General features: G+C 36.8%; 1 protein-coding gene across 1 annotated transcript in view; it reads left to right on the top strand.

Annotated features, from left to right (window-relative positions):
• ARFGEF1 (ADP ribosylation factor guanine nucleotide exchange factor 1) overlaps positions 1 to 13380 on the top strand; it is a 100926-nt gene that overhangs the window by 84168 nt on the left and 3378 nt on the right. Inside the window, exons 28-36 of the mRNA XM_054058097.1 lie at positions 39 to 199; positions 846 to 976; positions 2636 to 2765; positions 3743 to 3878; positions 3966 to 4104; positions 8755 to 8824; positions 11085 to 11214; positions 11809 to 11948; positions 12319 to 12487. Coding sequence (XP_053914072.1) covers positions 39 to 199; positions 846 to 976; positions 2636 to 2765; positions 3743 to 3878; positions 3966 to 4104; positions 8755 to 8824; positions 11085 to 11214; positions 11809 to 11948; positions 12319 to 12487 — 1206 coding nt within the window. The remainder of the gene's footprint in view (positions 1 to 38; positions 200 to 845; positions 977 to 2635; positions 2766 to 3742; positions 3879 to 3965; positions 4105 to 8754; positions 8825 to 11084; positions 11215 to 11808; positions 11949 to 12318; positions 12488 to 13380) is intronic.

A 13380-nucleotide genomic window follows, 5' to 3' on the forward strand; every position in this document is an offset into this window, starting at 1 on the left:
ATGACACTTTTTTTCTTCTGTTCACACTTCTCTCCCAGCAATTGTGTTTGAAAAACACTTCCCAGCAACCATAGATTCTTTCCAGGATGCAGTAAAGTGCTTGTCTGAATTTGCCTGCAATGCAGCATTTCCAGATACCAGTATGGAAGCGATCCGCCTCATTCGCCACTGTGCAAAATATGTATCTGATAGACCTCAGGTATAGTCTGTATTAACTAAACTACAAGTCCTTTAATCAACAATGCCTTTGATAAAGAAAAAATTACTCACTCTAACCTTCAAGTTTCAGATGTGAATGAGAAACGTTATTCAGAAGCAATAGGGGTATAAAATGCCACAGATGTTGAAAACACCAGCGATTTTTTTTTTATTATTGTTTCTCCCTCTCACTCCTAATCTACCTGGTTCAGCTGGTGACTGGCTTTCCTGAGAGCTGCTGGAGACCAGCATTTCTCAGGACCTGCTCTCTATTGAGAAATGTGTGAAGAATGGATAATGACATAAGCACAAATGCTTGATACCCTCAAAATATTATGGTAGATCCTCACTTTCAGTGCTGTCTCTATAAAAGGTCAGTAGGAGACTCAGTCTGAACTGTGGGAAAAAAAACAATGCTTGACTGTATCATCTTGTTTATTTTTTGAGTTTATTTTTCATAATATACCAATCATTACTTTGAAGAACACTTAACCTTCTCAGTAGTATTATTTTGATTGCAAGCTCACCTGAAGCGTCAGGGTGTAATACTAGTACAGCAGAGATTGTTATTTCCAATCCAAATTGTGTTTTATTTTGAAAAAACTTAACTATTACAACTCTGTATAACCCTGTGTTTGCTTCCAAAGGCGTTCAAGGAGTACACAAGTGATGATATGAATGTTGCTCCTGAAGACAGAGTGTGGGTGCGAGGATGGTTCCCGATTCTGTTTGAGTTGTCCTGTATCATCAATAGATGCAAATTAGATGTAAGAACCAGGTAACAGTCAGTATTTGTAATTCAAATTTTAAAAGGCTTACTTTACACATTTAACATGCAAACAAGTTTCTTAGTAAATATAACCAGTCTAAAATGTCTTATGCATTTAATTTAGGTGATATTGCTTTGGGAACACCAAGCTTTTCCAAAACACCTTTCAAATAAATGTTGGGGTGTAGAAATTAGGCCTGTGTTCATTACATACGAATTTTTTATTTTCCATTATAATATATAATGAAGTTATGTGCTAAGTAGAATAGTATTACATTTTCATAAAGCCAAATATTCCAATTGTCGTGGTCCAATCTAGACAGTCCAGGGATTGCTAGGGTAGGACTTAGGATCTCCCCATAACATTTATCACTTAGAGTAACAAAAATCAGTCTCTGACAAAATGTATTTTCAGTGCCTGTTTAGGATCAGTAGCCATGAAATCACAAAGATAAAGAACTATTTAAATAGTTCATTTGAAAATAAATTAAAGCTTAAGTAAATTAAAATGTAGTGACTGTTCTCTGTTTATTATAGAACCTGTAAACTATTTAAAACAGCTCAGCTCAACTTGCAGTCAGATGGAGTGGAGGCAGTTTAAACATAGAACACCGTGAAATATCAATAATATGAAGTCAACTTTTAAGTTTCCTAACATATGACAAACAAGCATTATTTTAACATGGAAGGTCACTCTAAATGGTCAAAATGCATTAAATCCTTTTCTTTTCGAAATAACTGGATTAATATCCAGTTCTATCTTTTTCCGGTGGCAGTACTGATCTTCTGTGTTCACTAGTAAATATAAATGTATGGTGTTTGATTCCATGATATGTGTCCCTGTTACTTAATTCCATTTTAGTGATTTATTGTAGCTGACCTGGCAAAGCCTGATATCACATTTCTGGTTTTGCTCTGTTTAAAACAAATGTAAATTGCTGCATGGAATGTATGGGTTTAGTTTTAGTAGACCCCCACAGCACAATTCTGTTGGAATCTTTTTTATTTTATTTTAATTGAACTCATAACCCCAATTCTGCTTGTCCTCCTGTGTCTTGCCAGTCATACTTACCTTGAGGATTTGAAAACTGTTTTTATAGTTAGATTCATTAACTGGTTGAAGATTGCAGAAATGATTGAAAAGAAAACAAAGCTCTGCTCTGACTTCCTGTAAAACCTGTCTATTTTTCTTGGTTATGGCTTTTTCCCTTAAAAAGTGTATCCTGTTGCAGTTCTTGTGCTAAATATGAGAGATTGTATATGGATCATTTTACATTGACACATCTACATGTAAGCTGCGTATCTGGACTCTCTTTGTAGCCAATGAAGACAAATACTCATTTGTAGACTTCTATCTCTTGGAAATGCTTGTTCCTTTATTTTTGTGATCCTTTGTAAAGAAGTTATTTTCCTATTTTTGTTTGAAATTACCACAGTTATCAAAAGTATTTTCTGGCTGTTGCCTGTGCCTTTTAAGTGCTTTCCAAACAAACTGATTTTCTGCTTAATATTAGTGTAATGTTGTAACTGATGCACACCCTTCCCAGATCAATGTGTAATCTTCTTAACAGTATTTGAGTTTGTTGTTGCTATTGCGGTGGGACGTACTTGGTCTCGTGTGTGTCTTTCTTATAATCCTTAATATATGTTGTTCGTTCTTGATTTCAGGGGCTTAACGGTAATGTTTGAAATAATGAAGACATATGGCCACACTTATGAAAAACACTGGTGGCAAGATTTATTTCGGATTGTCTTTAGGATATTTGACAACATGAAACTACCAGAACAGCAAACTGAGGTGAACAAAGTGGGAGAAGAGAATTTACATGAGATCTGTAGTTACAGTAGAATACAGCTTATCAAGTAATGCAAGGCAAACCTCAGGACTTGCACAATTGACCTGTGGTTTTAGTAGCCTTATTCTGTTTTATTAGCATTCTGTTGGAGGTATTGCCACTCTTGTCATTTTTTAAGCTATGTGTTTAAGAGGACCACTAGTTTGCACTGCGAGCAGTAGTGTAAAATGCAATGTATTTAGGCCTTGTAAGGAGAAATGCAGCCTTTAGAGATGATGTTTTGAATCTGGTACATTATTTCATGGCAACAAGCTCAATGGAATAAAGCTTGTTATGAGGAGTGAAGTCACAATTAGAAGAAAATAAGTTCTGCTAGTTCAAAACTTCTTGAAGGCCAGGAAAAAATGAAAAAAAGTCAACAAAAAAACCTCAGTGCTGAGCTTTCACTGAACCCTTTTGACCAACCAAACCCAGAACAGGTATTATCCTAACAAGGAAGTTAAACAGGAATAATTATGTTTAAATTAGCAAGAGATGTTTAATCAAAATTGCCAACTGTTTGGGAGGCTCTGTGTGACTGGAGGATATGTCTCACTTTCTAAGTTTTTATTCTCTGGGAATACTGGGGAGATGCACAGCAAACATAGCCTGCTGTTAAACTACTGTGCTAGGGTAGACACTAAGCATAATTTCAAACTCAGTGTCATATATGATGGTGAGTACTTGTCAGTGGTATAATCTGGTCTCTGAGAATCATTGATTGTTTCAGTAGTTTCCTAAAGCTGCCCGTTAGCAAAACAGAAGTTGCACCTCCAAGTTTTGGGAGTTTTGAGATATAGAAAGGAATTGCATATCACTGTAAAGCAATTCAGATTGAGTAAATATATGTATATGTACATATCCGTCTGTCTTCAGGGATGTATATCCTAAAAGTTTAGCCTTGAACAAGGCTGTAACTTCTTTTTTCCTTCCCTCCTAGAAAGCTGAATGGATGACGACTACTTGCAACCATGCACTTTATGCAATATGTGATGTATTCACACAATATTTAGAAGTACTTAGTGATGTTCTTTTGGATGACATATTTGCACAGCTGTACTGGTGTGTGCAGCAAGGTAGGACTATACCAAATTACGTTAAACAGTGTTAACATCTTACTGTGTTGAGTGTGAATAAACAAATGCACTGTTTGTCTTTTCCAGACAATGAACAACTGGCACGATCCGGTACAAATTGTTTGGAGAATGTCGTCATCCTAAATGGTGAAAAGTTTACCCTAGAAATCTGGGATAAAACTTGTACTTGCATGCTGGATATTTTCAAAACTACAATCCCTCACGCGTAAGATGACTGTTAATACTTATACTTTGTGAAGTAGCTTAACTACATGACTTACTGATTTCAAACTACTAGATATCTAATCATTAGGGTGAACAAAAGCTGTTATGTTTTGCTTTGTAAGGCTTTTTAGATGATAATGGACTGAACAGAACAGTCTGTCTTCAAACATAATCGTAAATTAGATGCTAGATGTACTTGTCCTGCGTTATAGATGGTAAACTGTTAAATACTAGAAATACCCTATAGAGATTAGAGAGAAAAAAAAAAACAAGTCTGTAACTTGATTCAATTTTAAACTGTTAAAAAGTGCTATCTGACTTTTTGGTCATTTTCTTTGTATGTAGAAGGATGCTATTGATAGGCAGACTGCAATTTTTAATTACATGTGAAGCTTTTTCCACAGAATATGAGCTAAAATACTGCTACAGTCCTAGAGATTTAAGTCTCTGTGGTCGACAGTTAACTTCCATCATAGTTCTATGAATCCTAATCTTTCAGTGAAAATTATCTTGCATATTTTGTAACTGTCTTTCCTTTCATGTTTATAACTTATGTGGATTGTCTTGGAACAAGACTATACCATTCTGAATTGTGTCTTATATATATATACATGATACCCCCTACCCTGACAATAGTGAGATGCAGCATTATTTGTTTTCAAATCTGATAGTCTTGATGTCGAACTGTTGGATTAGTACTTCTCCTATGTCTGTCACCTAGTTCCTAGCCTTTGTTTCTGGGTATCACCTAGTTTAGGCCTGAAGACACCTGAAGCAAAAGGGAACTTTCTGTCCATCAGTCTTTCTTTAATTATAGAGTTATCTATCAAACACCTCTGTAAGAGAGCTTCATTTGTGCTTAAAAGATGAAGTTAATGTGTAAATTAATCTGTAAGCCACTACCTCACTTACTTTTCTATGTGAGTAGATATGAATTTAATGCATCCAAAAAATAATACTAAATTAAAGCTAAAAACTTTTTTTTTTTTTTTTATGTTGGTAGCCGCCAAAAATAAAATTTGAAACCAGATATCTGGATGTGAAAGTCCAGTTCAATTAGACCTAATTTACTGTGTCTCATACTTTGAAAAATATTGAAGCAAATACTAGCAAAACATTTGCTTTGGTTTCCATGTGTGATCAAAACTTAGATTGCTGGGTATTCTCATAGTTGAATATTAGAAACCTTTCTGGAGAAGCATTTAGGATATCTTAATCTTTAGACACATTCAAAATACTTTGTTGCATTTAGCTAGATCTGCTTTGAAATCTGTGCATTATTCCCTATAGCACTGCTGCTTTGCAAATGTGTTATTTTTCTTAGGAGGGTAGTTGATGTCTTCTTTAGCTTTCCGATCTTTACTTCCCATTTCCTTTTTTTTAGTCTTTCTAAGACTTCTTTGAGAACTTCATTATGTTATTTCTTTTTATATTTCTGGGACGTTCCTAACTTTTGCAGAGTAAAGTAAATCTTACTTGGATTTTATGTATGAGTAATCCCCCAAGCATATATAATCAGTCCTGTTTCCTGTCGTGAAAGTACACCTGCTCTTCTCCAAACAACTGTTGGATGATACAAAACTGCTTGAAACATTATTTCACTTCGACCATTTTGATTAAAGCTGAAGCTTTCTAGGTGGGTAAGAAAAAAATTCTGAACAGTAGACAGACAATTCTTTCATATTTTTAATGGAGACTTTGCATGCATTTTTTCTTTCTGAGCACTCAGAGGATACTTCTTTTTACTTCTGTAAAGCCCCTCCTCTTTTTCCTTTTCCTTTTGTGGGATCTGATTCTTCTCCAGTGACTCCTGGTACGACTGGCATTTCATATTTGTATTTCTTGGTTGAAAACATTGAAATGAAGACAGAGACAAATCACGCAGTGGTATATATGAAAGTTTAATGGGCAAGTGCTTTACTGCAAATTGTCTTGAAATAGTCAGGTGGTATGAATCTCTGGCATAAAGTATCTTCTGGCAGAGGTTTTTATTAATCTGATCAGGTAGGATTGCATCTGTTCTTTTTTAACATTCATACAAAACATCTTTCAGGTATTGTGTAAGTTCTTCAATTTAAGAGTTGGAGTTTTGGCTGCTGGTGTTTTTAGTTGCAGTACTGGCCTCTGCTACTTCTTGGCAAGTTATCTTTTGGCAAAGAGAGATGATTTTATTATTTCCTTGTTTGGAAAACTTAGTACTGGAGTATTTATTCAGCTACTGATTTCAGCTAGGATCACTTACTAGAAAAAACCCAAACTGTACTCCTGCCAAGCCTCCATAAAATCATTGAGGTGTTGATAGCTGAAGATAGTAGCACAGAATCACACAGAATGGCTGAGGTTGGAAGGGGCTCTGGAGATTGTCTATCACTGCCCAAGCACAGCAGCCTGGAGCAGTTTCCCCAGGACCATGTCCTAACTTTTTAGTATCTCCAGGGAAGCAAGCTCTGCAGTGTCCATGGCCAGCCAGTACCTGTGCTCAGTCACCTTCACAGGGAAGAAATCTCCTGATGTTCAGAGACAAACTGTTGTATTTCGATTTGTGCCCATTGCCTCTGGTCCTGGCACTGGGCACCACTGAAAAGAGCCTGGCTCCGTCCTCTTTGCACTCTCCTTTCAGGTATTTATAAATATTGATGAGACCACCCTGAGCCTTCTCTTCTCCAAACTGAACAATCCCAGGTCTCTCAGCCTTTCCACATAGCAGATACTCCAGGCCTTTAATCATCTTTGCAGCCTTTTGCTGGACTGGGTCCAGTACCTCCATGTCTCACACTGACAAGCCCAGGACTGGACACAGTGCTGAGTAGTGGGACGGGATCACCTCCCCCCACCTGCTGGCAACTCTCCTCATGCAGGTCACGATACCGTTTGCTTTCTTTGCAGCAAGGAGTGCATTACTAACTGATGTCCAACTTGGTGTCCACCAGGACATTCGAGGCCTTCTCTGCAAAGCTGTTTTCCAGCTGCATGGCTGCCAGCATATACTGGTGCCTGGGAGTGTTCCTTTCCAGGTGGGGAACTTTACACTTCCCGGTTTTGAAATGCATGAGGTTCCCGTCAGCCCATTTCTCCAGCCTGTCAAGGTCTCTTTGGGCGACAGCGTGACTCTCAGGTGCCACTATCAGCCACTTCTCCCATTTAGGTGTCATCAACAGACTTGCCAAGGATCCACTCTGCCTTGTCATCTAGATCATTAATGAAGATATGGACCCAGTTTGGACCACTGGGGTATATCGCTAGTTGCTGGCCTCTGAATAGACTTTACACCACTCATCACCACCCTCTTGGCTTGGCTGTTCAGCCAGTTTTCAATCCACCTCACTGTTTGCTTATCCAACCCTATTGTTTCCTTGATTCTTCTTTTTATTTAACTTCTATTCTGTTTATGGCTTTTTAATTGAAATTTTCTGAAGCTTCATGAGAAGAAGTCTCGACTTGCTGGTGCTGTAAAAGCCAGGGTGAATGCCCTCTTGTCCTACGAGTTAAAATTGGTTCCTTACACAATTTACGATGATCTGGCCTCTGCTGGCTCATAATGGCTTGTTATTCCGATACCTCCTTTGGCACGTGAAAGTTTAAGACTTCATAGCCCGAAAAAATATTACGCTGTGTTTAACAACCTCTAATCCAGAATGATCTTTAATTTGTGTCCTGGTAGCTTTCAAGAATCAATTCAGTTCTCTGCTCTACTTGATTTGGTGTCTCATGACATGCCTCAAGATTTTCTGGTTTTTTACATCCAATTTGTTTTTCTAGTCATATGGTCTTTAGGAGATCAGTGATTTGTTAATTTAGGATCCTTAACACAGTGGGAAAAATCTCACTTGGGATATGCAGACACAAAAGTCCATCAAGCATTGCCTCACACAGATCGAGGCTAAATAGTTTGAGATCTTAACAGTGACAAATAACTTTAATCTTACTTTGTAGCAATAGATTTGATAGAACAAGAGGTGATGGGACCACTAAGGTAATTTCATTCGATTTCCCTCAATTCTTAGCAGGCACAGACAGCCTCAATAAGTTACAATTAATGTAGAAATTTCTTAGTGGCAAAGATCCTCATGAGAGCAACGTGCTATTGGAAAACATCAGGGAAGAGATCAGAAGTGTGGTGAGTGACTTGGTACCTCATAACAGCAATGAATCCTAAATGGAAATGTTGAATCCTAAGTGGAAATAGAGCCCCAATACTGGAACACATCCCAAACAGAATGCAGAACATCCAGATATTCACGCTGATTTGTCCTAGGGTAGATTCATTCCTTATTCCAGGTAAAGCTTGAGGCAGTGTGAGAGAACAAGGCCCACTAATGGCACTACAGCACTACCTAAAACTAAATCCAATATTTCTGAGAAAAAGTAATCCACCTGCACATAATCCAGTTGTCTGTCCAAGGCAATTGGCGGAAATGGTGAGGTTCGTAAAACACAATACTTATATTTTTTCAGTATGTTGGAAAGAATAAAATATATACTTAAAACTGAATTTAGTTTATTTGTTTATATAAGTATATCTAACTCTTTTTGTGTTTGGCTTCCATTAATTTAAATTAAAACAAAGAAACCCCTCACCGTGTTGAAGTGGGCTTTTTAGTATATTGGTTCTGGTTTCTATTTCAAACTTCCTAAATTTTGTGTTTTCAAGGCTGCTGACTTGGCGACCAGTCAGTGGAGAGTTTGGCTCTGGATCTCCTTCTGAGGCAAAAGAAAAACTGGTAAGCTGGCAAAATAATAAAATATTTTTAACACTTGCAAGAGTTTGATGTAAATGTGTTGTGATGTAGGATAGGTGAAAAGTATACTTAGTTTAAACCGATTTCTGAGTTATTATTTACATTTAAAAATGGGTTTTTTTCAGATAAAGTGCTATTTGATGCTTAAAAATGGCAAGGAATTAGTGGGGAAGGAGAAGTATGTATTTGTTTGCAATAAAGTTGGCTTCCAGAAGTTGGCTGTAGGTCATTATCCATTTATGTTTTAGATAATGTCCTGTGTCTGGTACGTCTCTGTAATACTGTATTTAGGGTTTGTTTTCTGGTTCACGGCATGATTTTTGTTTCATTTCGCTTAATATTCTCATTGAAATATTGGCATGATGACAAAATGCTGAAGGTGGAAAGATTGCCTGTTAGATTGACTTTTTTTTTCCTTGAAATTTTCTCTGCTAATAAGAACTTAAACATCAGTGTTCACAAAATAGAAATAGAGGTTTTGTAGCACTGATTGAACAAACAGATAGAAAACTGGGATTTGCCTACAAGTGGCAGCCCTGCTACTTTGGTACTGATGAGAATTAGTTTAGCCTTTGGACATTCTCACAAGGTTAGGTTCTTTATAGATTAATGAAGCATTTGATAAAAATTGTACAAGAATATGGGCCCAAACAGGCTCTACTAAGAGAGACTGGCTCCCTCCGTTTATCTTTATGGAGTGTTAACATAATTTGCTTACAACAGAGCGGAAAAGTTTGTGATGGCCAGTTCCCATTATAAACATACTTTGCGTCATGTAACTGAATGTTCCTATGTCTTTACTCATTTGTAGTGATTTGATGTATAAAACATTTGATCTAAACACTGGCTCTGGTTTTGATCTATTTATGTCAAATATAATAGCATGCAGTAATGGCAAATATATTAAATGTCTTAGTCATGAATAAGTCGAAATATGTTTTCTCTTTGAAATAGCTCAACATGAATGTTTTCAAAAATCTTTCTTGTCTTCAGTGTAAAAGGGTACTTTACAACTTAAAAATTAACAGAACTTGTAGAATAAATAGTGTTAAAGGAGATGTAGTTTGGATTTTTTCTTTTGGTAGGATAGAATTTTTGCAGGCTTTAGATATTTCCATCTAGTTTTTCTTGAGGTAATTCAAATATAATGAAGCATTCTACTATCTGTAGACATAATACCTATTAGAAGTGTATTTGTAATTAATAGCTATTAAGCCCTTGGTTATTTATTAATATTAGAAGTTGATATGTTCTTAATAGGAACTGTATGTGTAGATTTAAATCTTGCTAACAGCCCAAGGCAGGGAATTAATGTGTATCCTCCAGTGGTACTTAGGGAGAAAATCCAACAGAAACACTGGGTTACTGAAAGGGACAGTAACTACTGTATATAACTGCTTTGCAGTTAATGATAATATATTTTGTTATTAATTACATTAGTTACTCTTTCCTCCTTCAATGAATGCTTTCCGAAATGAAAACAAGTGTGTATTACCGTGGATTTTAATATGTTACAACTTGCCAAGAAGGAAGATAGTTATGAAAAAATAAACCAAAACAAAACCCCATCCATTCATCTTCCAAAATCACAGAGTTCTAGCTCACAAGATGACATGATTTTAAATAAGAATCTTTTCTTGATATGTATGTATTCTTCTCCTTCATCATTTTACTGTGGTAAACTCCTGTAGCACCTACAAATGTATAGAATTCAGAATATTCAAGCAAGGGAAGACAAGTAAAGATTAAAGTTTGATGATGCCTCATGTTGTTTGGATTTGTCATTTAGGAGCTGTGTGATCATTTTCACCAGTTATAAAAGGAATACAAATTCTCACAGAAGCTATTAGAGGTTTCCTTGTAGATCAAGATAGAGACTGCACTTCCCAGTGTCGGAACCTTGCAGCAAACATCATACACTTTATCTGATCAAAGTCAAACTAACTGTTGGCTGACACACTAAATGCTTGGATAACATACAAAAGTCTTGTATGCAAAATAATATTCAAGACTTTGCTGTGTAATTAAGTATTTTTTACTTGTTAAATTTTCAGTTCTTTCTCAGTAGATCTTTTTCTGGGTGCATCTTTCTGGAATGCTAAGATCAAATATGACTAACATGAGTGAAAAAGTGCAGTATTGAAACAGCAAATGTCTTAAGCTGTGAAGAGCACAATGCTATTGACAGTTGCTCGCAGAAGTTTTCTGTGAGTTAATTTTTGGGTTTTGGTTTTCTTTTCAGGATACAGTCTCACAGAAGTCAGTCGATATTCATGAGACTATTCAGCCCAGGTCTTCAGATGGACGCCCGTATCAGCCCAGCGCAGGGTCCACAGTAGGTGAAGAGATGAGCAAAGCCAGGCTAATTGCAAGTGCGTGTTTTTTAGTGGTTTGGTATTTGATATCCGTTAAGAGTATTATTTAGCAGATGTTTGATGTCTTTAGTTGTGGTCCCAACCATAACTTTAGAAACATGATGTGGAGAAAATTGTATCAATTACATTTTTGTCTCCATGTTGAATGACAAACTTCTGTTGGACTGGTGGGTCCATATTTTTGACCTGTGCTTTAAAAATCCAGAGTTCAGCTGCTAACTTGCAGACTTTTTACCCAAAGCAAAATATTAGAAACAATACTGGCCTTATAGTTCTCTGTAAATTAGTAAATTTTTTGTTTTCTATAAAACAAAGTTCTTTCTGTGCAGGATGCAACAGAAGCAATAGTTGGAAATAAAAGTCTGCTTAGACTGATTTGAAGAGACTGTATCTAATCCTTGAGGTGCTCATGCAAAGTTAAATAATCAGCCCTGGTTTTGGAAGAGTAATTGAGATGGGGGATTCCCAGTTTCCTTTATGAATGTGCTTGAAGCTGAACTGTTCTTTAACTTATGCCCAAAGTAGCTCAAAAAATAAAAAAGTGTTGCAGTCTTTAATTAAGAAGCAATTTTCTTTTTCATTCCTCTAAAGAATTTCCAGAACAGAAGTTATTTGCTGCACTTTTGATCAAATGCGTTGTACAACTGGAACTCATTCAGACTATCGACAATATTGTGTTCTTCCCAGCAACTAGCAAAAAAGAGGATGCAGAGAATCTAGCAGCAGCACAAGTAAGTAGAAATTGCTAAGAATTTCTCTTTTTAACCGCTTTTTCTCTGATGGATGAAGTTTCATAAACTCCTGTAACATCTTCCGATTTATGGGTTTCAGAAGTCCTCGAGAACTTCGAGCAGACTGTTGAGATCTTTTACATGTCATGTTAAATAGTGTTTGGTGGGCTGGGGCAGCGCACAGTGGAGACTGGAACATGTATCGTTCAAAGGGATTTATGTAACTGGGATGTGGATACAACTCTTAATAGAGTTTTAAGTTCAAATCAAAGTACAGGGAAAACTGGGTAGGAGTAAGCTATCACAGGAGCTTGTGAATTTTTACTTGAAATTTCTTTTTTTTTGTTTGCTTTTTATTTATTTTTAATAGAGAGATGCAGTAGACTTTGATGTCCATGTGGATACACAAGATCAAGGGATGTATCGTTTTCTAACATCACAGCAGCTTTTCAAACTTCTTGATTGTCTGCTAGAATCTCACAGATTTGCTAAAGCATTTAATTCAAACAATGAGCAAAGAACTGCTCTCTGGAAAGCAGGTGAGTCAATCACCTTGGAGAAATACTTGGTGGGAATGTGTTACTGTGCTTTGAATTAACCCCAAAAATAGGGCAGAAGTGCTTTGTTGCTGAATGTAAGGTTGTAACTTTATAACCATAAAATCCCCAAGGGGAGGAGGTCTCATCTGTGCAGCTTTTTGATTTCCTAAAATTTAAGGTTTCACTGGGTTACTGCTGCCAGGCTCATCCCTGGCTGTAGGGGGTGAATCCCATCCTTGGAAGCTGCAGGCACAAAATCTCAGGGCTCATTAGAGGGGGTGTTTTTATCTGCCAGTGTGTAAGTGAAATATATGTCATTTTTTGAAAAAGATGGAAAATGGGCTCTCCGTAGCATTGCGTTTAATCTGTTCCTTGCACCAAAGTCACCTCTATCAATATTTCGAATGATGAACGCGTACGGTGAAGATGCAGCAAACTGTCTGATGCGTCAGTGCATGTGTAGCCAGAACCACTTCAGCCTGAGTGAGGTGGTATTCAAGTTTATGGGTATGCTTTTTGCTCATATGGATCTCCACTAGCAAAGTGACTTTAATTTACAGGAACAACATTGGAAACAATACTGTTGTAGATATTTTTACCAAAACCAAGCAATAAAACAGCATAGTACATGGTTGAGACAAAATGGTCCATTGTTCAAGTGGTTGGCGTGTAACTCGTCGTACACCCAGGTGCTTGGGAGCCTATATAAAAATGGGTGCCAAACACAGTTATTGTGCCAACACACAGGTTAATTTTTAGCAATACTCCATTGTATTAAGTGCCATGAGGAATTAATTACTTAAGGTGGTTCTTTGCTGTCTACCTGCGAGAACCTTCTACTTAGAAGTGAGGGGAAATGTCAGATGAATCAAAAAAAAAAAATCTAAATGAAT

This window comes from Cuculus canorus, chromosome 2, assembly GCF_017976375.1.
Source record: "Cuculus canorus isolate bCucCan1 chromosome 2, bCucCan1.pri, whole genome shotgun sequence".
Classification (NCBI taxonomy): domain Eukaryota; kingdom Metazoa; phylum Chordata; class Aves; order Cuculiformes; family Cuculidae; genus Cuculus; species Cuculus canorus.